Raw genomic sequence first — 25,486 nt, 5'->3', positions numbered from 1 at the left:
ACTCTGGGCCGTGATTCGCTCTTTACGAGGTTCCAGATATCACTTCAACCCTGATCCAAAATTATCAAATCAAAAAATATGTGCATTAATTTATTCTATTTCATATTTAAAGAAACTAAAGGTTTGATAATATAGCTAAAAAAGAAAAGAATGAACAACATATTCGTAAGAAAGAAACAATTTTTTTATTAAAGAAGCGATTGATTTGTATTGAAAGATATGCATACAATCATATCGATTTATTTGAATCGCAGCTGGGACAAAGCAGGTGCAAAAATAAATATTTAGGCTATTTTAGCACACCTCGATCCATTCTTTTTTCTCGCATATTTAATTATGTGAACGAAAATATGGTGGAAAACACTTAGAATGTAGAGTTGATTACTTAGTTTCTATCTCTAGTATGTTTCCAATATTAACCTTAGTCAATGTTTCAAATGCATTTACGGAATTTAGTGTGATACTAAGCTCATAAATTTAAAAAATAAAAAAAAAATTAAAGAATTGCATTTGGTTTGAGAGACCAGATCATGCGAATATACCTTATTATAGTAAGTTTGTATTTTCAATTATTCTATTTCACCGATCCTATCCTTTTAGTGTTTACTGTTTAATGCCACCAAGTGTGGTCTAAGGGGGAATGCAATCCATTTCTGCCAAAGCTTTTCTAAAGGAGCCATTTTTCTCCAGGTGGCTGGGCCGAAGAATAAAAGGGAGAGAGTGAAAAATAGAAAACAAAAACTAATCTGTGTTGTTTTACTTCGTGGAAATATAATCACACGGGCGGTAAAAAATTAGCTATGAGTGTCTAATTTTGAATTTGGCGAAAATTTGAAATAAGATCTTGCAGACAAGTTAATCGTGTAGCATTTATAATCGGTTAGATTTTAGCCGTTTTGCATGGTCAAAAATGATTATAGCCCAAAAGACGTATGTCATTGGACCTTAGGGAGAGGGCAGAGGGAGACTTCAGCCTTACCTCTGGATAACTAGAAAGCCGAAAACATAAAGAATACAACGAATCTTAAAACTATATGGTGGATTTACTGTAAAAACTCATTTTTCTAACCATAACCTTTTGAAAAAAATTGTTCTATGCTTGCCCCCTCTTCTCCTTAAAAGAACTTTGGCGGATGCCCTTCGATATGCCTTCGATATACATATATTTTTCCAATAATTCTAGTTATTTAAATCTTGTATTTTTTTTCTGATATCTAAGCACTTAACTATGTGGATACTTTATAAGAAATTGAACCATTCAAATAAACAATGTTGTCAATCAAAAATCACTTTGATATAACCGAATTTTGCTATGTTTGTATATGTGACTTTGTACTATCAGCGACAATTTGATCACAACCAAGCTAAGGGGCTTATTTACACGTTCAGTTTTTTAAATTACTTGTTTTTTTTAACTAAAATTAATTTTTGTCACAGACTGATGTCAATTTCAAAGAATTATCCTTAAAAAGGGATTTCCTTATTATAGAGCTTTCTTTCTTGTGGGGATCCTTAGAATTTTATATGGGAAGGGGGGGGGGGAGAAAGAAGGACAAGAAAAGCCGGAATTGTTTTTTGCCCGGGAGGACAGAGAATTATTGTTCAACATCGAAAAATACGGTTTTCCAAGAATCGAAATGCGTACTTTCTGTGTCATCACGGTATTCTTAGAGAGGAGAGTAGAAATGCCTGTTTTACTGCATATACTTATTACTCCTTGAACTCGGTAGGTAGAGATTAACTAGTTTTTCGAAGCAAATTAACTATATTTTTAGTGGGTTTGTTTTCTATATCTTTCATTGTGTTGTTTTGGGGTTTTATATTGTAGTGTTTTGTTGTTTATTTTATGTTGGTTTTTTAAATGGTCTCATGCTCCATACTCTTTTTATTTTTTCAATTTATTTTAGCACATTCTCGGAAGCTCCGCTTTTGTTTTGCTATTATATAAAAATGATTATTTTCAATAAAATTATTAAAAAAAAACAAAAAAAACTGTTATTTGAATTCTATAATTCCAATTAATATTTACTTTGCTCCCTCTCAATAATTTTCTATTTTCTTCTTCTACAATATCTTGAAAGCAGAACACTTATAATTTAGGGTAATATGAAAACTACCACTTTTTAAAGTATAAACTATAAATATCCTAACAACAGTAATTTTTTTTATTAAAAAAGGGCTGCGTCATCATAATATTACCCGGTTAGAAGTTTAATGGTATTTTCGTTTACCTTCATCACAGTTATAAACAGTGCAAGAGAAGGTAAAGCAGTTACAAAGAGCACTAGTTAAAACCAACATCTTGCAATTGAATGTGATACCGGTTTTTCATATCAAATCAATCGAAGTTTTGTAAGTTATCTTCTTTATTAAGCACAAAAACGATCATAATATTTTGTTTGTAGGACTTCTGGGGTCAATTCACTTGGCTGGATTTTCTCGGGATCTTTACCCTCCCCCCCCCCATCCAGAAAAAAACAATGTGAAAAATGAGCCGGAACAATTTGAACAAAACGTGTTTGTTTGGTAGAATTGTAAAAATATGGGCGTTTTGCTAGCTCGGAAAGCTGTTGAGCCTGGAATGGATACGCAGAGCAATCTCAATTAAGGCCCAGAGCAGGATACAGTAATCTTGCATCAAAGTTCCCATTCGATTCCCACTCAACTTTCTTTCCAAAAATAATGGCCACCGCTGCGACAATTGTACTCTAGCCCCCCCCCCCCACCTTTTCTCCCCTAATAAGGCAAAGTTTGGCCCAAGACTAAACCTAAGTTATGCAAAACTTTGCTGATTCTGTTGGATTGCATTATTTGTTTATAGTTAGGCTATTTTCATCAACATTTGGTGCGAAATAATGCTGATTTGAACAAAAATTAAAATCAGCAAAGCTTTATATATAGCCCATATTTAGCCCATATTTAACCCGTATATAGCCCATATTTAGCCTCGAGCGGGAAGGGGGCTCGGATCCGATTGCCACAGTAACGGCTATAATCTTAGGAGACGGTGCTTGGAAATTAGGATTGGAAATTAAATCGTACCACTTATCTGGTATTAGCCTATAATGTTTAGTACATAAAAGGGATCATGGCACAAGATTATCAACAATTAAAGCGTAAGTTAACAAACAACAGCTCAGGGCCAGTGGCGTAATTTTTTCAAAATCCTTGGGGGGGGGGGGGCAAAGTTGGAACCAATTTTCCAAAATCATGTGAAAATGAAAGTAAAAACTAAAAAAAAAAGACATTTGGTAACATAAAGGTACTATTTAGTGCTATGAAGTACTAGCACTAAAAAGGTAAATTGTTACTAAAAAAAAAGACTGGGGATACCACCAGATGGCCAATTTGACAGTGTATATATATGCAAATCTTTAAATTAGCGAACCAGCCAACCAGCATTACAAGCCTAGGAGCCCAGCTGGGCATAAGGAAACATGTTAAGAAAACAATTCTTACTCCATAATATGCAGAATAATCATAGTTAACACATTTTGCGGGGGAGAGCCTTTATTTTCACTTCTTTCCTTTTTTCTGCAGTTTTAAGAATTTTATGCTTTCTAAGAAATTCATGCATTTCTTAGAACCTATATATTTACAGATCCCCAACCCCCCTAATGTGCAAAAATATACCCAGAATTGCATCCTGAATCTAGATATAACATTCATTTGCATCAAGAATGAGCTTTACCCCCCCCCCCCCCACATTAGCCATATGGTGGATGTCCAAAAAACTGATCCGTTTCTGTTGATGCTTGAATTATGTAGGTTTATCTTAGTTTTGAAAGATTTTGGGAGAAACTAAATTTCAGATGGGGGGGGGAGATGAGGCCTAGGAGGGGGGGGGGGTAAACCGAGGTCTTGGAGGGATAGTCTTATTTTTGTTCCCAGACAACGGATAACAAAGAACTATAGGTACTTTTAATTACTAGAAGTGCATAACGAACTATTCTATTAGCCCCTTTTGTGCGTAATAAACATTCTAGGGGCTAAACTAGTTGCTACCTTTGTTTTGAGGGCAAATACAATGCTTGCTTACTTACCTTCTTGGAAACCGGACAAAGATCCGTCTAGCCCCGACGTCAGCGTTCGACGGGATGACTGACATTGTCGAATACGGTCTGTCAATGGCAGTCTTTTTTGCGATTTTTAACCAATTCTTTTCCCAACACGTGTGTGACGGTGGAAGCCACCCAGAGGATCAAGGCTATTCTTAATATCTACCAAAGATTTTTCTCTGACCCCCAGATCCTCATTCCCAAATTAGAGGGGGCCCAAGTGAGGATGTCATGGGATTTGGTTGCCAGTTAGTCGTCATAGCGTGTGCCCAAGGAATTTCAGTCGTCCTTTCTTGGTTTCTGAGTGGGGGTCTTCTTTGGATGCAATGCCTTCGAACTTCAGCGTTTGACATGAAAGACCATCGGCTGTATATAGAACGCGCCTCATGCAACGATGGCCGAGAACTTAGTGGGAGCGAGGTTTTTTGGCCTTTAGATGCCAAGTTTCCCAGGCGTATAGCAGGATATGTAAGAAAGTTGCCTCATACACATTCATTTTAGTTTTTATGCTGGTTCCTTCGCCATAGGGACTTATTTCTATATCTCCACGCTTTTTCTATTCGTGCTGCAATGTCGATTTTGGCACCACTACTTGATAAGACTAGATAACACTAGATAAGATAGAGCCAAGATAGCAGAGTCCTTAACGGTATTAACTAACAAAACGTTTTTCTGATCACGGTTACAACGGTAGCTGCAACCTAGTAAAGGAAGAAACTCGGCCCCTAGTAGCCAAAAATTAAAAAAAAACGCGTTAAAACTGGCAAGTGAAGATTAAAGTAAAGAGCAAAGTTCATATTTTAAAAGTTCAGAAGTTCATAAGTTTATGAACTTATGAACTTTACAACTCGTTTGATACAATCATCTTTGGTAAAAAAAAAAAAAAAAAAAAAAAAAAAAAAAAAAAAAAAAAAAAAAAAAAAAAAAAAAACAAAGCGGGTATTTTCTGGAAAAGTGAGAAAACTAATGACACATTGAATAACCTCTGTTCCAGGACTAAACCAGACATTTTGAATTCTATGGTGTAATCTTCCTCAAGATTGTACCACTTTTGGGTCTTTTCTCACCCTTTTCTTAAATTTTTCAAATTTACCATGACTTTATCCAAGCAACTCAAAGCTTAAGAATTTTACATACCTGGAAGGAGCATGAAAATGAGGTTTATTTTGTGCATACATTGTCTTGAAATTCGTTGTTTTAGGAATTTCTTTGCTATTGACAGTGTCGCTTTTTACCAGATTGATAGCTATGAAGCAACAACATTTTACTGTATAATAATCGAAACAACTCTACAGTTTAGCGCACGCTAGTTTTCTTCCAGTTAGAATTTTTTTTTTTTCAATTAAAAAAAAATTAATTCAAAAATAAAATGAATTTGGCCAGGAAGTTCTAGTACTGGTGTGCTGTTTGCACTGAGCTTTGAAAATCTCCAGTTCATGAACTTTCAACTGGTAAAACCTTTGGCGCAAGAAAAGAGTGTATGAACATTCAATTTCCGATTTAATTAGCCCCCATCTAAATTTGTACAACGACATCTTCCAAACGAGTGATCATAAAAAAATAATGACAATACACTGGATGCACACGGCTCTTTAGTAAGGTAACTTTACTCCATTGTCTCAAATAAGACAGTTTAATTTTTTCGAACAAGTTAGGTAGGATAGCCCCCATTTTCAACGACACTGTAAGTAAAAGAATCGTAGATAGTGCCCTTGTCTTTCTTAAAGGAGGGATTATATTGTGAAAACAAAGTTAACGTCCCATTTGCTAAACCCGGTAATCCAAGGAGTAGTTAAGTTTTCCTGCTACAAATTATTCTTAGTTATCAAGGGAATAATTGTTCTTTTTTTGTCACTAGGACAAAGGTTTTTGTCTTGAAATCAAGAAATAAGTAGAGGTTCATGTAACCGATAGGGTTTCTAAACCATCCTTATGAAACAATTTTAGCTCACTATACAGACTTGACTCTCCCCGTTTAACTATGTGATCCCATGGTACTTGTGCATTGTAAGCCAATCACTCAAGTACTTCGTTTAATTAGAACCTGTTTCTTTGAAGCTCATTAATATAAAAAATCACAAAATGTGATGACAATATAATACTTTAAAAACAAATTTGGGCGATATATTTGTACATTAGGAGGGGGAGAGAGTAAAATATAGCGAGAGATGTCCTAGGTATAATTGTTCAGCATATAATGAAGTAAGAATTGTTTTCTAACTTCAAACTGCCCATGCACGTCACCCCACCCCAGCCCTAATGTGCAAATATATAGTCCAAGTTATATATTTCCCATCTACTCTGTCACTTGTCTTGTTTCGCGGTAGGCTAAAGAAACTAACGAAGAAACCGATTTGTTCTCGAGTTTTACACAGCGTAAACTTGAACGAGTGGCGTATAATACATAAGCAATGATCCCATCTATACTTCTAGCTATAAAATTTCGAAACCACAAAATTGTTGATATTATCAAAAGCTTTAGGCAGGAATAATCCTACGGGGCCTCTTCCATGGCCTATATCTTTGTAAATAAAAAAATGACTGTTACAAAACCATATAAAAGATTAAATTGTTATTGAGAAATCAGTTTCTTCCTTTAGGGGGCGAATAAAGAAACAACTTTCGGTTATCGTCTATAATGGAACAGGTTTTGCATATACAATGCAAGGCCGCTCAGAACAATGTAAACAAAAAAACCGCTCAGAATAATGTAAACACAAAAAAAAAGGAAAATTTTAGTCTTTGTTCACACTCAGAAATGCTGCCGCCTCCTGAATCAGAATTTTGTGACATTCTTTGGTTTCAAGTGGTTAATACTTTATTCTAGTTCACTAGCGACTATTTTTTCGTCAAAGGCACATGGTATAATAAAATTTATCTGAATGATGGTTGAAATCATTTGCTTGGATTGGAGCATAGCCGGAGCCTAATTTGACTTGAATAAAGGAACTTGAAACTAGTACGAAGGTGCTGTATTCTGGGAATACTGAAATATTATGAGTAAGGGAAATTGTATTTTTAAGACAAAGTTTAATTCATTTTAAACTTTTTAAACATTTAAACTAAAGTTTAATTCATTTATATACTAAAAGGGTTCTTTTGTCTTTTAGCCACCAAACTCAAGATCTTGTATCGCGAACATGAGACAATAACCGGTTTTCATGGTCTTTATACGAGACGCAGGTTCAAATCCCAGTATACCCAATTGCTTAGTTTGGGGTGGGGGTCACTGGCGTGACTCTGTAAGCTTAGCCAGAGTCGACCCAGCTCTAAATGGGTACCTGGAGAAATCTGGGGAAGGGAAACAGGAAGGGTGTGCGAAAGCACAGGATGGTTGGCCCCCAACCAAACAGTCTAACACCGTATCCTTTACCTTTTTTTAATATTAGCTCCGGCTTGGTGGGAAACTACACTGTAGCTATATTTTAGTTAAATATGTAGTTGGTATTTTTGTTAAGTTAGGGTAGGTTAGTTTAGATTACGTAATTGATATAATGTGGTCTTGGCCGCCCCCTTTCCATAATTATTTGTTGTAATTTTGTTGCAAAAATATTATATTTTCATCATACTTTGTTTTATTACATTAGCATTCACTTAACTTCACTCCTCGACAGAACTTGAGTTGTGTGGCTATAAGACACAAGTACCATTATAAGCGTACAAATAGGTTAGTAGGCCCCACTGAAATATCAGCCTTTGAAGTTGGACACACAGGAAACGATGAAGTAAGGGCAATAAGGAAGACTGCCGCACTGTTATAGGAATACGTTTATTTTATAATAAAAATCACTGATAATTAGCTATATCAGGCTTACGTTCACGGCACTGATTCCAGCAACGTAGATGCAAATAAAACAAGTGCCAATCAGAAGTAAAGAGACCTATGCTAACAATGGAGTATTTTGCCCCAGGCCTTTTACTTATGGAAGAAATGATTGTAGGAACTTCAGAAGGGGATCATTTGTCTGAAAACTGAAAGTTCTAGTGCTCTAATAAGAGTCAAAAGTAATCGGAGGACAACCATCCTCTCTCTTGTGCCTTATTTGCAACCCAACTCCTGCAGCCCCCGAGAAATTCTATCAAATTAATCGATAGACATTTGGTTAAAAATAGTTAGAATTCCCAATAAACGTGCATATGGGATTATATGCCCCCATATCACCGGGGACAAGGAGTATAAGTTATGTAAACTGCCACTAGTTTAAATACATGTTGAATAAAGTTGGGTGTTTGATTAGCCTGAAAATTTCAGGGATATTATTTTGGGGTCAAAAAGATCAAAATTTGGTTGTTGGAGGGAGGGGCCCAGGTGTAGACCAAAGCGGTTCGTCCCTGATCAGTTGGAGGATTATAACCCTATTTCTAGCGACCAATATGAATCCAATGTAAAAAAATGTCGCGGAGCAAATCCACCCCCCCCCCAAAAAAAGACAATTAAAGGACCATGAAAAAATCGGTTCCAAGCTTATATCATTAAGTCCTGGGGCTAAGAGCACCCGAACGGAGAATTAAAAATAGAAAAAAAAATTGGTTTCCCCAATCTTTCCCTGACAGAGGGCCAAAAAAGGGTCAAAAGGCCATTTTACCGGCCATTTTTTGCTGAAGGCGTGCTTTGAAACATTAAAGGGTGCTCACTCGATTGAAAACTAAGGTTCTATTATTTTTTTAAGGGCCGAAAGTGATTAGAAGGAAACAGTCTACATTCCGTTCCTTTTTCTGCTACCCGTAACCGTTTTTCCGTACCACTAAGATACCGGATCAAAGTTTTGACATCTTAGTTTTTCTTGGGAACGTAGAAAGGTCTAATAACTATGCTTCTGTGGCTGATTTCATCCTCACAATCGTAGGAACAGTAACCCTTAATAATGCAAATTACTTGTAGTTTACAGATCGGCTTTAGTAGAAAAGGAGGCAATGTTGGTTCTGGATGTCCGATCAGCTAGAGGTTTTTGAGATCGTTTTATAGGCCCAGATTTCCAGAGTTTCCCAAGGGGAATGCTCGGAAAGGGTTTGCTTACTTCAGTAAACCAAAAGACTTTTGAATAATAATTCATATAGAAATTAAACGAACCATCACATCAAACAGGAAGATAATAGATACCCTTTAGATGAATAGATGTGTGTTAAAGCGAACATAAATAACCAAAAACAGGGTAGATAACCGGTGCCAAAATCTTCTACTGGCCAGAGCGCGTCGCTTGCACTTTATTTAAAATAACATTTTATTTTTTATAATTATAACACTAAAGATTCATGAATTGCTTGCGTTTCGAGGAATATCTGTCATTACGTATTAAACAATCATTTTATTTACATTAGTTCTTTTCGGTATTTTTTATTATTATGGTTATTTAGTTTTTTTCTTTATTCTGTTGATATTTTCACTAATAAAAATATAACTGTTCAGAATAGTTTAGGCGTTAAGCCTCTCAGAAAATCCCCCCACCCCCTCTAGAAAATACCTACCGTAGAAAATACTCCACGGAAAATACCCCCCTTGGAAAATAATATCCGTGGAAAATAGCCACCTTAATAATCCTCCCCCGGAAAGTTACCCTCGTAGAAAATACCCCTTGGAAAATACCCCATGGAAAATACCCCACCCCGTAGAAAATATTCCCTGAAAATACCCCGCCCCTCCGTGAAAAATACATCCGCGCTGAAAGAAAATTATTCCCAAAAATCTTCTCCCCACTGAAATTTCCCTCAGACAACCCCTCCCCCTGCAGAACACTCCCCTGACAAAAAATTTCGTATGTTTCCCAATAGCAAATACTATCTGCAAGCAATGGACAAATTACCAAACTTGAAAAGGGACTTCATCTTCTACAATGGGGCTCTTTGATTGTTTTGTAGTTAGGGAAGGAGGGAGATTCTTCAAGGGGTGCATTTTAATGCCAAAATATCTCATCGCTCATTGAGCTATCTGATAAATAAAGAAGTAGTTCTAAGGAAGGGACGAGGGGAGGGTGGAGGTAGAAATTGGTGTATAACCCCAGGGCCGTAACCAGGATTTTGCTTGGGGGTATTTTTTTCGGGGAAGGATGTACAAAAGAAACTTTTAAAAAAATATAAAAACGTAAAATTAATGCCTACTCCCTCGTGATTTGTGGAAGTATCTTTGGTCTACGCTGATATTATGAAAGTAGAGTAACATCAAACCCCAAAATGAGGCAAATTTATTCCATATTGGGAGGGGGTTTGCCCCTTCCTCGTCTACACCTTCACCTCATTGTCGCCAAAAGTTCGGAGTGTGCTCATTAGAACAGAAATTGAGATTTCTAGTCTTCATTTTTTATAAATCGAAAGTGACTGGAGACCAACCAGCCGCGGGAGGAGCTATTTTTTGGGGGATGGTGTTTTCAAGGGAGACATTCTGCCTGGGGGATCTTTGTGTGGAGGGATGGTATTTTTCGCCGAGGTGGTAATTCTGAATAAATAACGTTTTCAATAAAATGCAGATGACACTCAAGTCGCGTAGAGGATTTGAAAGGGAAAGGGATCACCACTCTGTTGCAAACCTTCGTTATATTTGTGGTGTATTGCGCTGTTAGCCTATTACAGATAAAAAAAAAAAACCACTGTTCCAGATACAAATTGTTTTCGGTAAAGCGCAAATGACGCTATGACATTTAGAAGATTTGGGTGCAATTGTCCTCCTGTTTGCGGTAGTTTCCCTTAATCTCAAGTTTGATTATTCATTTTAATTTCTTTTCATATTAGGATTCATTAATACATCTATTGCAGTTTTTGTTGTTTTTGTTTAATGTGATAATATTCGTTTTAATTCCAGTTAGTTTTACGATTTGTCAGTCCTTAGTAGTGTGATATTTTATGTTAGGTCTAATTAGTAGCTTTAATTTCTGCTCGTTTTGGTTTTCATTTATTCATTGATTCTAACTTCTGTTCGTTTTAAGTTTGAATGGTTATATGACTTTATTTCTGCCTGTCTTCGGATTTAAAATGCTATGTAGGCTAAAGTAGCTATGTAGGCTACTTTTCTATTTTAAAAACCCTTTTTTGGGAAACGCTTTTTTAATTAATCGCTTTAAATGAGCATGGAAAAAATGGTTTTACTGGATAGCGTAGTTATGAGAGTTTCTTAAATGATCTCTCTGTGGAAGCCGTCTTTGACAGTTTTGTATCATGTCATCAAAGTTGCCGCCAATGTTATTGCGCACCATTTATAGCATTTTTTTACTCGAAAATTGAAAATTCTACCGCATTTTTATTGCTCGAAGTTGAATGTAGGGCTACCAGCCCCCCTCCTGTGCCCCATTTTGCAACTGGGCAGAGGCAATAATCGTGGGCAGTGGGGGAGGGGGTATATTGTAACTAGCCACTTTTGATTTTGAAAAAAATTGCATTTTTATTGCAAAAATAAAATGTGCACTCTGTATGGTAGTGACTCTGACAAAATGTTTTTTCTATCTTCATTTCAAAAATGTTGAGAAAATTCTTTCTCCCCCCCCCCGTATTTTTGTAAATTAGTATAATTGCCAAAGGTCGTACTCATAACTCACCATTGAGTTGGATAAAAATCGGAGATAGCCATTTCACTTAGAATGATAAAAAGGTAAAAAAAAGAAAAATAAAAATTGCGCCACCAATGTTGTAGGAGAGGACAGGACAACACAGCCCCAAGGCTAATGACCTAAATTGTAGTAAAATAGCTAGTTTTTTTGGAACACTGTATTAATAAATATGGGCACGCTGCTGATGGCTAGAACCCAAATCCCATGAAGAGCTAGATTCTTTTATGCTTGGAGGTGTAAAATATGCTTCGTAATCTTCCAAACAACCACCTCCTCCTGCACTGCAAACTTTTAACATTAAAGTATATATATATATATATATATATATATATATATATACATATATATATATATATATATATATATATATATATATATATATATATATATATATATATATATATATATATATATATATTCTGTCATGTTTAAAGTGGAATCATGCAAATATTCTCAATTTCAGCGTAACAATGAGCCAATCCCAAGCTCTGAACTGACTCAGTGTTTGCACATATGGCACTTGTGACGAGGCCAAAAGAGCTAAGAGCCAAGAGCTCATATGGTATGAGCTCCAACTAAGTTCTAAGAATCAATAGATTGATTTAAAAATAAAATCAGAGGCTTGCACATTTTATCAAAGGCTGAATTTAAAATGAAATTAAAGATTTCTTTTTCATTCCTCGTTTTTGCTTCTGTAGGTTTACTGAAAAAGTGTCATTAAACATTTTCATATTTGCTTTTTGATCAAGTTGGAGGGCTTTATGAATCTTTGTGACCTTAAAACCTTTGACTACGATCCTTTGCAAAAGAACATGGTATGCAGCAATATTCTGTTCTGGAATAATTTCGGCAATACGTTTTTGTTTTGAAGGTGTTCTGTCCATTCCCCCATCCTCTACCAAAAAATATCATGTGGACTCAAAGAGGCCTTAGTAATCGGTCTATGCACGGAAAAACTAAATCTTTTACCATGAGTCATGAAGTTCCAAATGTATTTTACCATCAATTTCAAAAAACCATCCATGGGGTACATTCTCCTCAACAGCGGCAACGTCTGGGACCTTTTGAGTATGAAGATTTTCTGGATATTTGTAATTACAACACGACAAAGAGTTGTGAGACATTGCCGATGGACAAAGGGAATTCATATCCAGGAAAACTGTTTCTAACTTTTCACCAGCAAAACTGTTTCTAACTTTTCACCAGTGCGTTGCCCAGTTGAGTCTGTTTCTAAGATACAATCCCCGTGAAAGACATACCCTCCCCTCATGCTCTCTCTGCAAATACATGATGATCCACATTGGTGATCAAGCTTTTTTTACTTATTTTTAAAATTAAATCCATTACCCGACGAGGAGTTGAAAAATAATACTCCAAATCCAGCCTCAACCAAAATTCCTGATAGGTTTTATCTGTGTTCTTACATATAATATCCAACAGCACTATTACATCACTTGTCCGGTACATTTTTTAATAGTCCTCCCCATTTTTACAGCCTCCCTTTGCCCTTGCTTGATTGCTTAAATGATCATGATCGCGTAATGACATCCCGAACCCACTACCTTCAACAAATTTACCCTGACAAACCCAACACATTTTCTGATTTTTAATGGGCAAATCGTCCTCTGGTGATAGGGTCATTGGATAATTAATATTGTGCAACTGTAAAATTGACTTATTTGCTGTTTTATTTAGTCCGTGAATTTTATTTAGTCCAATGACTGCGACCGTTCAGTCTTCCCCACACAATCTGAAAAAGCTCTACCAATTGCATGTTATTACTCGAACCTCTTTGTGCATGGGCGTAAGGGACTGCAATGGCGTCAAGCTCTTTGATACGATTTAAATTCCATGGGTCGTGCACAACTGTGAGTCTAGACTCTCAGTCTAAGACGTGTGAGTGGAATGAGTATTTCAAAGTCTTTGTGTGTAAACTCTTAAATGTTATGACCTGAATATTCAAACTTTGTTCCTGTTTGAATATAGGCTATTTGTAACGTATGTGATATGCAAATTTTATACATGTTACACTGTAGGCAATATGTACCTGATGGCAAATGGGCAATCTTGTTGCTTGTACCGTCTGTAGTATATACAATCTTAAGAGTCTCAGGCGTATTTATTAGCCAGGCACAGGCTATGGCGATGTTAGACATTATGTAAATATGGGACCCATTGAGGCTATAGCGATGAGACCAATTATGTAAGCATGGGACCTATCTATGCCATACTACTTAAATATCAGTGTATTGATATAAATAAGAACAAGAGCTAAGAGCTCATATGGCACTTGTGACGAGGCGAGAAGAGCTAAGAGCCAAGAGATCATATGGTATGAGCTCTAACAAAATTCTATGAATCAATAGATTGATTTAAAAAGGAAAATAAGAGGCTTAATACCGGTCAAGATTTAAAATAAGAGCTCTGAGTCACAAAGTCCTTCTAAATATCAATATTCATTAAGATCCTATCACCCACTCGTAAGTTATAAATACCTAATTTTTTCTAATTTTTCCTCTCCCTTTTGCCCCCCCAGATGGTCGAATCTGGGAAAACGACTTTATCAAGTCAAATTGTGCAGCTCCCTGACACGCCTACCATTTTTCATCGCCCTAGCACGTCCAGAAGCACAGAACTCGCCAAATCACTGAACCCCTCCCCCCCCAAACTCCCCCAAAGAGAGCGAATCCAGGACGATTCTGTCAATCACGTATCAAGGACATATGTTTATTCTATCCACCAAGCTTCATCCCGATTCCTACACTCCAAGTGTTTTTCCAAGATTTCCCCCTCCAAATCCCCACAATGTCAAAAGATCTGGTCGGGATTTGAAATAAGAGCTCTGAGACATGAATTCCTTCTAAAAATCAAATTTCATTACGATCCGATCATCTATTCGTAAGATATAAATACTCCAATTTTCATGTTTTCCAAGAATTCCGGTTCCCCCCTCCAACTCCCCCGAATGTCACAAGATCTGGTCGGAATTTGAAATTAGAACTTTAAAGCACAAGATCCTTCTAAATATCAAATTTCATTAAGATCTGGTCACTCTTTCGTAAGTTACAAATACCTCAATTTTCAAAATTACCCCCCCCCCCCAATTCCACCAAAGAGAGCAGATCCGGTCCAGTTATGTCAGTCACGTATCTTAGACAGGTTTCTATTCTCCCCATCCAGTTTCATCCTGATCTCACCGCTTCAAGTATTTTCTAAGATTTCCGGTCCCCCCAACTGCCCCCCCCCAATTACGCTTGATCCGGTTGAGATTTAAAATAAGATATCGGAGTTACGAGGTCCTTCTAAATATGGAGTTTCATGAAGATCCGATCACTCCTTCGTAAGTTAAAAATACGTCATTTTTCTTATTTTTCAGAATTACCTCCCCCCCCCCCCGCAATTGAGCGGATCCGTTCTAATTATGTAAATCACGTATGCAAGACTTCTGCTTATTATTCCAACCAAGTTTCATCCCAATCCCTCCAATCTAAGCGTTTCCCATCATGTTAGGTCTCCCCACCCCAAACTTCCCCCAATGTCACCAGATCCGGTCAGGATTTAAAATAAGAGATTTGAGACACGATATCCTTCTAAAAATCAAATTTCATGGAGGTCCAATCACCCGTTCGTAAGTTAAAAATACCTAATTTTTTCTAATTTTTCAGAATTTACCCCCCCCCCAACTACCCCAAAGAGAGCGGATCCGTTGTGGTTATGTCAATCATGTATCTAAGACTCGTGTTTTTTTTCCCCCAAGTTTCATCCCGATCCCTCCACTCTAAGTGTTTTCCAATTTTTAGGTTTCTCCCTCCCAACTCCCCCCCCCCCCAATGTCACCAGATCCGGTCGGGTTTAAAATAAGAGCTCTGAGCCACGATATCCTTCTAAATATCAAATTTCATTGAGATCCGATCACCGTTCGTAAGTTAAAAATACCTCATTTTTTTTATTTTTTCAGAAATACCCCCCCCCCAACTACCCAAAAGAGAGCGGATCCGTTCCGTTTATGTCAATCATCTATTTAGGACTGGTGTTTATTTTTCCCACCATGTTTCATCCCGATCCCTCCACTCTAAGTGTTTTCCAAGTTTTAGGTTTCCCCCTCCCAACTCCCCGCCCCCATCACCAGATCCGGTCGGGATTTAAAATAAGAGCTCTAAGACACGATATCCTTCTAAACATCAAATTTCATTGAGATCCGATCACCCGTTCGTAAGTTGAAAATACCTCATTTTTCTAATTTTTAAGAATTACCCCCCCCCCCAACTACCCCAAAGAGAGCAAATCAGTTCCGATTATGTCAATCATGTATCTGGGACTTGTGCTTATTTTTCCCATCAAGTTTCATCCCGATCCCTCTACTCTAAGTGTTTTCCAAGATTTTAGGTTTCCCCCCTCCAACTCCCCACAATGTCATCAGACCCAGTCGGGATTTAAAATAAGAGCTCTGAGACACAATATCATTCCAAACATCAAATTTCATTAAGATCCAATCACCCGCTCATAAGTTAAAAATACTTCATTTTTTTCTATTTTTGCCGAATTAACCGGCCCCTACTCCCCCCCCTAGATGGTCAAATCGGGAAAACTATTTCTAATTTAATCTGGTCCGGTCTCTGATACGCTTGCCAAATTTCATCGTCCTAGCTTACCTGGAAGTGCCTAAAGTAGCAAAACCGGGACTTTAGGTTTTCCCCCTACAACTCCCCCCAATGTCATCAGATCCGGTCGGGATTTAAAATAAGAGCTCTGAGACACAATATCATTCCAAACATCAAATTTCATTAAGATCCAATCACCCGCTGATAAGTTAAAAATACTTCATTTTTTCTATTTTTTGCGAATTAACCGGGCCCCCACTCCGCCCCAGATGGTCAAATCGGGAAAACGACTATTTGTAATTTAATCTGGTCCGGTCCCTGATACGCTTGCCAAATTTCATCGTCCTAGCTTACCTGGAAGTGCCTAAAGTAGCAAAACCGGGACCGACAGACAGACCGACAGACCGACAGAATTGGCGACTGCTATATGTCACTTGGTTGATACCAAGTGCCATAAAAAACATCTTATTTGTATCAAATGAGTATATTGGTATAAGTAATAAATAAATGTTAAATAAGTAGTAAATGAGTAATAATATTTATATCAAATAAGTAGTAATGGAAATAAGTAGTAAAATGGAAGAGGTGGTCGTATCTCTTCCATTTAATATGTCATCCCTAACCTTATGCTTAGAAAGTTCTCCTGTGAAACTGGCTTCGAAGTTTAAGACTAAACTTTATTAAGTTCCAAACTACTACAAAATGCTACTAAAAATATTACAGAATACTATTACTACATCTGCTTCTTCGTTTGTCAAATGTAAGGTTAAGCGAGCGTCCATTGGCCTTAGCGAATTTTAAATCTAGGTCGTTACACGTCCTTCTTATTATATGTCACTAGCTGTTGGGGTGGTGCTTCGCGCCACCCCAACACCTAGTTGGTGGGGCGCTCCACGACCCCCCAAGCCCCCCTGCGCGCGTAAGTCGTTACGCGCCATATATATATATATATATATATATATATATATATATATATATATATATATATATATATATATATATATATATATATATATATATATATATATACTAGCTGTTGGGGTGGCGCTTCGCGCCACCCCAACAGGTAGTGTCCCTGTGTCCCACCTGTGAATAGAGATAGATATAAATATATGTTTTTAACTACGTAAAACATGCGAATATACAACATTCTTCGCTGTCCCATTGTCTGTGCATATAAATAGATTGTCAGGTTTACTGACTCTTGAACATGCAACATATAATTGTCCATGGGAAAAACAATCTGTTTTCAGATCTATACCTCATTATTCTAATGATGTGTCCCTGTGTCCCGGTCGTCATTTATATTCCCTGTGTCCCGGTCGTCATTTGTGTCCCGGTGTCCCAGTTTGTAATTTCTCTTTGAGTGTCCCGGTCGTCATTTATAGTCCCGGTGTCCCGGTCGTCATTTGTGTCCCGGTCTGTAATTTCTATTCGAACAATCCCTTTGTCCCGGTCGTCATTTATATATCCCGCCTGTGCCCCCGGCGTCCCCGTTGTAGTTGTGCCCCTGTGTCCCGGTCGTCATTTATATTCCCTGTGTCCCGGTCGTGATTTGTGTCCAGGTGTCCCAGTCTGTAATTTCTCTTTGAGGTTCCCGGTCGTCACTTATATTCCCTCTGTCTCGGTCGTCATTTGTGTCCCGGTCTGTAATTTCTCTTTGAGTGTTTTTTCTTTTTAGTTTTTTTTAGTTTTTTACCTTTTTTCTTTTTTCAGTTTTCTTTTTCTTCTTTATTTTTCAGCGTCACTATGAAGTACATATCGACGAACCTTTGTTTTTTTAACTTAAATCTGGTAAGCATTGATGACCTTATCCAAGTCAAAATCCCAAACCCAATCATCATCGCTATCATTTTCAGTTTTGATATGTTTTGACTCTCGCTGTCTAGGTGGATTTTCATCTAACTGCGCGGTTTTGCGTTCTTTAGCCGCAAGCCTGTTTTCTTGCTGTTCTTGTGATTCCCCGGCACGCTTTCTTTTCTTACTTTCTCTATCAGCTGCAAGCCTGTTTTCTTGCTGTTCTTGTGATTCCTCGGAACGCTTTCTTTTCTTACTTTCTCTATCAGCAGCAAGTTTTTTGGCATAAACTCTTTGAGCAGCTTTCTCGGCTGTTGCCATTGTAGGTTCTTCAGTCATTTTACAATTAAACATTTTTCCGTGAACAAATGTCTTAAATACCGTTAATGACGTCACCGTCATAGCAAAATGACGACAACTAACTTCATGACGTCAGTCGACACAGAAACATGACGTCACCTAATCCACAGACAGACAGACAACTTATTTTTATATATACAGATTTACATACGTCATATCATTTTCACATATCATCATATGTTACATATCATTTTATGTCATTTACTTCGTCCTTATTATTATATTTCTTTGAAATTTTATTCCTCATTCCCATAGGGCTTGCCAGGATCTTTGATTAATTAGACGGTCTTTTTTGAAACGTGTGTGAAAGTTTGCGTCAGCCTTCAATTTTTCTGACATGCAGTTTCTAATATTCATAAGAATTCGTCGAGCAAAAGATGAAATAGAAAAGGCTCAGAAGATGAAAACCTGATGTAGGCCCCATAATAAAAACCTTTTTTAAAGGTTTTTTAGAAACTTTGGAGTGAAGAGAGGGGCATTGAGAAAGGGACAGCCCCCTTATATGCGGACAAATTTCTGTTTGTTTTAAGTTTTAATGTTGCTCTTTACTTCGGGTAGAAAGAACTTGTTTTTTTTAACTAATTATGACGACAAAAGGAGTCATATTGGACACTTGACGTCATATTGGAGCATATTCCGATATGACTATGTTCAATGATTGGAATTACCGATAATAATCATTTGAGTTACCGAAGATGTGTAATGTCAATTCAATCAACTGCTTTAAGATCCGCGAACCAGGACTAACTACACACCGTTTTTCTTTAATAGTCAAACTAAAGAGAACAGAGGATTTATAAGATTATCGTGCTCTTTGGACAGTGGCTTCAGTCAAGGACATATCAAGGACTTTTTTTCAGGGGAGGATATTTTTGTTTGGGAGAGAGGATACAAAAAAATGGATCACAAATCGTTTTTATGCGTTTTTGTCACGTTTTTACGAATTAAACGACAATTTTGGGGACAGGGAGGTTCAAACCTTTTAGCATCCTCCTGTAAACGGCCTTGGTGTCAATTCACGAAAATTTAGAGGGGGCAAAATATACTTTTCAAAGTTAGGGTGAGGTGAACTTGTGCTTTTGTTCATTTTTTTCAAAGAAAATTCCCCCCAAAAAATGTTTTTCCGTTAGGGAGAGGAGCGGAAATCTTGGAAGGGACTTATGCCCATCTCTCCCCCAATTGACGCTACTGTCTAAGCATTACATCTCTAAAAAGGTATGTTCTGATTTTCTGTTTTTTAACCTTATTGCTCAGTTCTCCAACATGGATCAAAAACACCAAAAATTGTCATACTAAGAAAATTCCTGGCCTGATGACTTGGATAATTTTTTTCATCAACGCCCTTTTGTTCTGATCAGAAAAGACAACGCGTCAGAACTTACCGCTGGGTAGTCGTATGAGCTTAATATCAGTCATATGCCTCATTGAAGAGGCAGTTTTAGGCAAAATTAAACATAATATTCCGAATAGTTTACTTTTTAGGTGACTGCACATTGTTGCCAGAAATGATTTTGCAGTTTTCTTCCAACCTTTATCTTTAACTATTAATTTGTTTAAGTGAGGCGTAAAGCTAGTTTCACTAAGTCATTTGCCAATGATTTGTCAAACTTTGTTTTTATTTCCTTTCTTATTTAAATAGGCTCAAGGACTTGGTTTGACCTTTTGTTTTTTTTTAGATTATATTTCAACTCAATTATGCAAATTTGAAAGTTATTTGAAGTAGGAATGGATTTTTTCAAACGATCCGATAAAACCAACAACGAAAAGAAGAAAACGGAGAAAAAATTGGGAAAGAAGAAGGCCGAAACTGGAGAAAAAGATGGAATTAATGATAAAGGAAAACAAGGAAAAAATAAGTTGAAAGTCACAGGATGGGCTCGAATAAAGAAAGATTTTCTTGTTCGAGAATTTTGGCCACTAAAGCCTCTTTTCTTTCTCCTTTTCTCAAGTAAGTATTATTTTTAATAATGTCTGATCATATAGGGTTTATTAGTATTGCCATTTAGCCTTTCTCTGCGCTAGAAATGTCATTGCCACCATTAGCCTGACAGTATTCTGCTAATAGTATTCGCCGTTGATCCAGACACTAATTGTTGTTGTCAAAATTTCACTGCATATTTGATCTCGATCTCTGTACATTTTATCCGAGGACAAGCGTAATGTGCCTATCACAACTCAATTTTAGTTTTATTTTTATTTTATCAAACAGTTCGTGGTAACGAACTGTAGTAAGGAGTGACCCGGCTCAATAGTAAACGAAATTCTGAAAAATGGAACTTTGATGCTAAAAGATATATCAAAAGAATCGAATTTTTATGCTGATTTCAAATATATAAGTTTCATCAAATTTAGTCTTTGTCATCAAAAGTTAAGAGCCTGAGAAAATTTGCCTTATTTTAGAAAATAGGGGGAAAGTTTGACTCTTTGCCACAATTCTACTTTTTAAAACAATTAAAAACTTTAGCGTAAAGAGCGACGGATAGCGGAGGGACAACCCATTTCATATACGGAGTTATTTCTGTTTGTTTTAAGTTTTAATGTCGCTCCTTACTTTCAGTTAAAAAAAAAACTTGTTTTTTTATTTAATCTATCATAGATTGAGACCATCCACAATGATTTCTCCAGCCATTTATAGATTTTGTTTTCTACCTTTCTTTCTATTCGTTGTCGTTTCCTTCTTACTGCTGTCTTTAAGCCTGGATTGTTTCTGTAATCCCTATATTTCAGTGTAATTCTCAGACAATGGGTGTACTTTTAAGGTTTGGGTGAACTTGCCTCTCGAACCTGAAATGTGAGCCATCCCCATATAACAAATCCGCACACGGGTTTGTGCTGCATAGTCTGGGACTACCCTAAGAATTGTCTGGTACTACCCCACAGTGGCTTCAATTGGGGGAGGGGATTTTTGAACAGGGACTTAGAGGAATACTCACTAAATTCTTTATGCTCAAATTTAATTAAAAATGATCTAACAAAATATTTTACTAAACCAATTTATAATAGTATTGAACCAGCTACGAAAATGCCTTTAAGACAGGCTGCAAAAAATGCAAGGTTGGCTCTGAGAAATTGCATTTAATCACTTTGTTCTCTTTAGTTTGAATGAATTTATATTCTCACTTCATTCTTTTTGTCAGTTCTGGTTGAACTTCGTTGAAGTAAGGATTCTAGGGCTGTTTTTAAAAGAATATTTTTCCTATTGTTTCTACTTTGTATTTGTTTGGGTCTTGTGCCCTCTGTATTTTATTACTCCACTATATTTTTAAAAATACCATGTTCGGGGGGGGGGCGGCAATTTTCACTAAAAGTGCCTTTGTTTGGTATTTATATTGAAAACAAATTGACGAATTTGCCCGCATATATTTTGAAAAACACGCGTTCCCCCCACCTCCAGAATTTCTGTGAATTGACGTCAACTTTTTACATATAATTTTGGGAAAGCGTATGAGGGCTCACAAAAAACAAGGCTTTTATGGCTAATGGCCTCAAAAAGTATTTGGAGATTTAAATAAGAGAGAGCTAAGACATATCTTCATTTTTAATACTTACGTGACAAGCGGAAGATAAGTAACCGCTCTACCTGTATATTAATTATTGTACGTCATGTACCTCTGGTGTCAATAATTTTACTTACCATTTTGTTTTTTTATCACTTTTTTTAATAGGCTTATAAAATGTAGAGACGTCAAAATATTATTTGGTATGTGCGTCCTTCCAAAATAAAATGTAACTTAAAGTAATATGTTTAAGTGGTCTAAATAAGTAACTCTCCACGAAGTTCAAATACCCTGTTAGGACAAGGGTAATGAAAGGGTACCAGGGTAAATATTTAGGGCTGAAATCTCTGGTAAAGTGTTTTTGACTGTGATTTATTCAATGAAACACATTTTTTTTCATCCGCTGCCGTTTTGAGGGTTTTCAAGCTCGTTTTCGATTTTCTCATGTATTTATTTTTGCCCTATGTTTTTAGTTTTATTACCAAGTAAAACAAAAAATGGAACTTGATTGTTTGAATTGGTTAAGTGGAAGCTTACACAACAATACATGTGTTAAGAAAATAGACACTGGAAATTCAATTCCTAATGAAAACGACCTCCATATGCAATTAAGCATTTTGGTAGTAATTAATTCTGCAAAAAAAGAAAACAATTGTGATGAAAGGAAAGAGCGAAATCGAAACTTGAAAAGGATAAAAATGACTTCTTTGTAGTTTATACAACATATTTCTGATCATTTGATTTAATTATTTTTACATATATTTGGTTATTGAAATTTGCAATTTTACAGAACAATTTTAAATCTCTAAAAAACTTATGCAAGCTGAGTTTTCAGTAAAGCCCTAGTTTTTCAGAATTTTACAAATATAGAGAAACATCACGAGTCGTTGCATTTGAAACAGATCTTCAAAAAATACGTTGAATTGATTTATTTAAGTTTCAACTTTGCAAAAATAAATTTTTGCGCGTTTTTAAGGTTTAAAACTACAGATAATAACCTTTATAAAAAGATTTTTACCAACTTGGACAAATAAACTTTAGAAGTCAACCTGAGTTTTTGCTAAAATACGGAATCAAACGCAGGTTTAACCTCATATATCTCTTAAACTTTCTCTTAAAGAAAATATGAAATTTTTCAAATAAGAATCAATGGGATATGTTATCCTTGGCATGTTTGAGGAGTTGTGAATAAAAAAAAAAAATATGTTACCTGTGGTGTATTATCATATACGAAATATTTACAAATTTTATAAACCTTATGGACGTCGAAACAATCTAAAATGAGCTCCGGGATGAGAATCTGAGAGAAATTTTTCAGGAACAGTTGAATACCAAACTGGAGAGTTTAAGATTTGACAATGTAGAAGAGTAATAATTTGGGAAAAATAGTTTATGAGGTCGCTAATGGTGTCTTAGGAAAAAGAGTTAAAAACACAACACGGAATATTAGTGAAAATGCTTATGTTTAATAGAGGGGAGGAGGGGCTTGTAACATGATTATTTGAGCCAAGAAATATATAAAAATAAGAGAAATGTGGTGAAAGTGGATAAAGCAATAAAATGTGAATTAAGAAGGTGTGAAGTGGAGGCTATGGATAAAATTGCCGGAAGAAATGGAGAAAAAATCCAGAAGATACAGCCAGACGGCATAATTGTAAAATGTTGTACCGGCATGTTAATAAATTTAGAGGGAATGGTCAACTCAGACCCGTCCCATTAAAAATAGGAACAGGGCCATAATTACGTGATACGTAAAGAGCTAAAAAGAGATGGGCAGAGCATTTTGAGAATGTGCTAAAATGTGGAGAAAGCAATAAAATATGAATTAAGAAGGTGTCAAGTGGAGGCTATGGATGAAACTGCCGAAAATCCAGAAGATACAGCCAGACGGCATAATTGTAAAATATTGTACCGGCATGTTAATAAATTTAGAGGGAATAGTCAACCCAGACCCGTCCCATCAAAAATAGGAACAGGGCCATAATTACGTGATACGTAAAGAGCTAAAAAGAGGTGGGCAGAGCATTTTGAGAATGTGCTAAAATGTGGAGAAAGCCATAAAATATGAATTAAGGAGGTGTGAAATGGAGGCTATGGATGAAACTGCCGAAAATCCAGAAGATACAGCCAGACGGCATAATTGTAAAATATTGTACCGGCATGTTAATAAATTTAGAGGGAATAGTTAACCCAGACCCGTCCCATCAGAAATAGGAACAGGGCCATAATTACGTGATACGGAAAGAGCTAAAGAGAGGTGGGCAGAGCATTTTGAGAATGTGCTAAAATGTGGAGAAAGCAATAAAATATGAATTAAAAAGGTGTGAAATGGAGGCTATGGATGAAACTGCCGAAAACCCAGAAGATACAGCCAGACGGCATAATTGTAATATATTGTAGTGACATGTTAATAAATTGAGAGGGAATAGTCAATCCAGACCTATCCCATTAAAAATAGGAAATTACGTGATACGGACAGATCTAAAGAGAGATGGGCAGAGCATTTTGAGAATGTGTTAATTGTGATAGAGTTATAGGAAAAGATATATAAAAAATTAAAAAGTTTGTGACACTTTAGATGTGAAGGAAGATTTATTTTATGAGGAAAAATTGGTGACAATACTTAAATAATTAAAAATAATAAGGCTCCAGGTGTTGATAGTGTGTTATATGAGTTTTTATATATGGCGGTTATAAAGTTCGAGATAAGTTGCCAAAAATTATGAATATGATTTTAAAAAAGGGAAGTGCCTAGCGGTTTTAGGAAAATACTAATTACACCCATCTATAAGAAAAGCGACAAGAGAGAGTTTGGTAATTATTTTGGCGTATTAGCTTGGTTTCTGTAGGTAGCAAATTACTTAGTATGGTGATACTTTTTAGACCAAGATATACTGTAGACAAAGTTATAAGTAAAGAACATTGTGGTTTTAGGAAAGGTAGAGGATGTGTTGAACAAATTTTCACTGTCGAATAATAATTCAATAAAGTCACTTAAATTAATCACTAAATTATCAAAGTCACTGTGTCGAATAAATTAATATTTCAGAAGTGCCTAAATCGTCGAACCCCTTCCTCAGTTTTATTGATTATGAGCACGCGTTTGATTTAGCTGATGGAAGAGCTTTAGTGAAGGTCTTATCCTTCTATGGTATAACGGATACATACATTAAACTGATTAACTATATACGAGAATAACATTACTGCGGTTAAGGTAGGAGATGAGGTTAGTAGCTGGTTTCTTATCAAATCAGTAGTTAAGTAGGGTTTGGTCCTATTCTATCCCCAGTTATATGGATCATTTTGGTTGACTCTGTCCTAAGTAGTGCATCAAAGCCAATTGGAGAGCGGAGATTCAATAGAGGAAGTAAAATTTTCCCAGATTTAGGTTATGTTGATGATTCAAGCATCCTAAAAGAAAAAATTTGGCAAAATAAATGATTTTTCAGAAGTTTTGCAAGTTCAGTGTGCAAGAATAAGTTTCAAAATTAATGTTAAGAAGAGTAAGTCGCTAAGACTAGGAATAAGTGAAGGCAAAGAGGTAATGATGGGTAACACGAAGATCGATCAAGTGGACAGCTTCATTAATCTATTTAGTATTATTAGTAAAAACGGTGGTTGCAGTGAAGATGTTAAAA

The 25,486-nt window shown here is 36.3% G+C and overlaps 1 protein-coding gene across 2 annotated transcripts in view; it reads left to right on the top strand.

The window, feature by feature from the left end:
• Positions 1–418: 418 nt before the first annotated feature.
• The window catches only part of LOC136037205 (uncharacterized), a 68,234-nt gene continuing 43,166 nt past the window's right edge, over positions 419–25,486 (top strand). The window contains exons 1-2 of one of the 2 annotated variants that reach the window (XM_065719784.1): positions 419–551; positions 20,028–20,299. In XM_065719784.1, coding sequence (XP_065575856.1) covers positions 20,077–20,299 — 223 coding nt within the window. In that variant the 5' untranslated portion in view covers positions 419–551; positions 20,028–20,076. Of the gene's footprint in view, positions 552–2,231; positions 2,353–20,027; positions 20,300–25,486 lie in introns of those variants that run through there. The other variant, XM_065719783.1, reaches the window with a different exon arrangement.

Source organism: Artemia franciscana, chromosome 16 (genome assembly GCF_032884065.1).
Source record: "Artemia franciscana chromosome 16, ASM3288406v1, whole genome shotgun sequence".
Lineage (NCBI taxonomy): Eukaryota > Metazoa > Arthropoda > Branchiopoda > Anostraca > Artemiidae > Artemia > Artemia franciscana.
The sequence above is the reverse complement of the archived record's forward strand: the minus strand, read 5'-3'. Positions and strand labels throughout refer to the sequence as shown.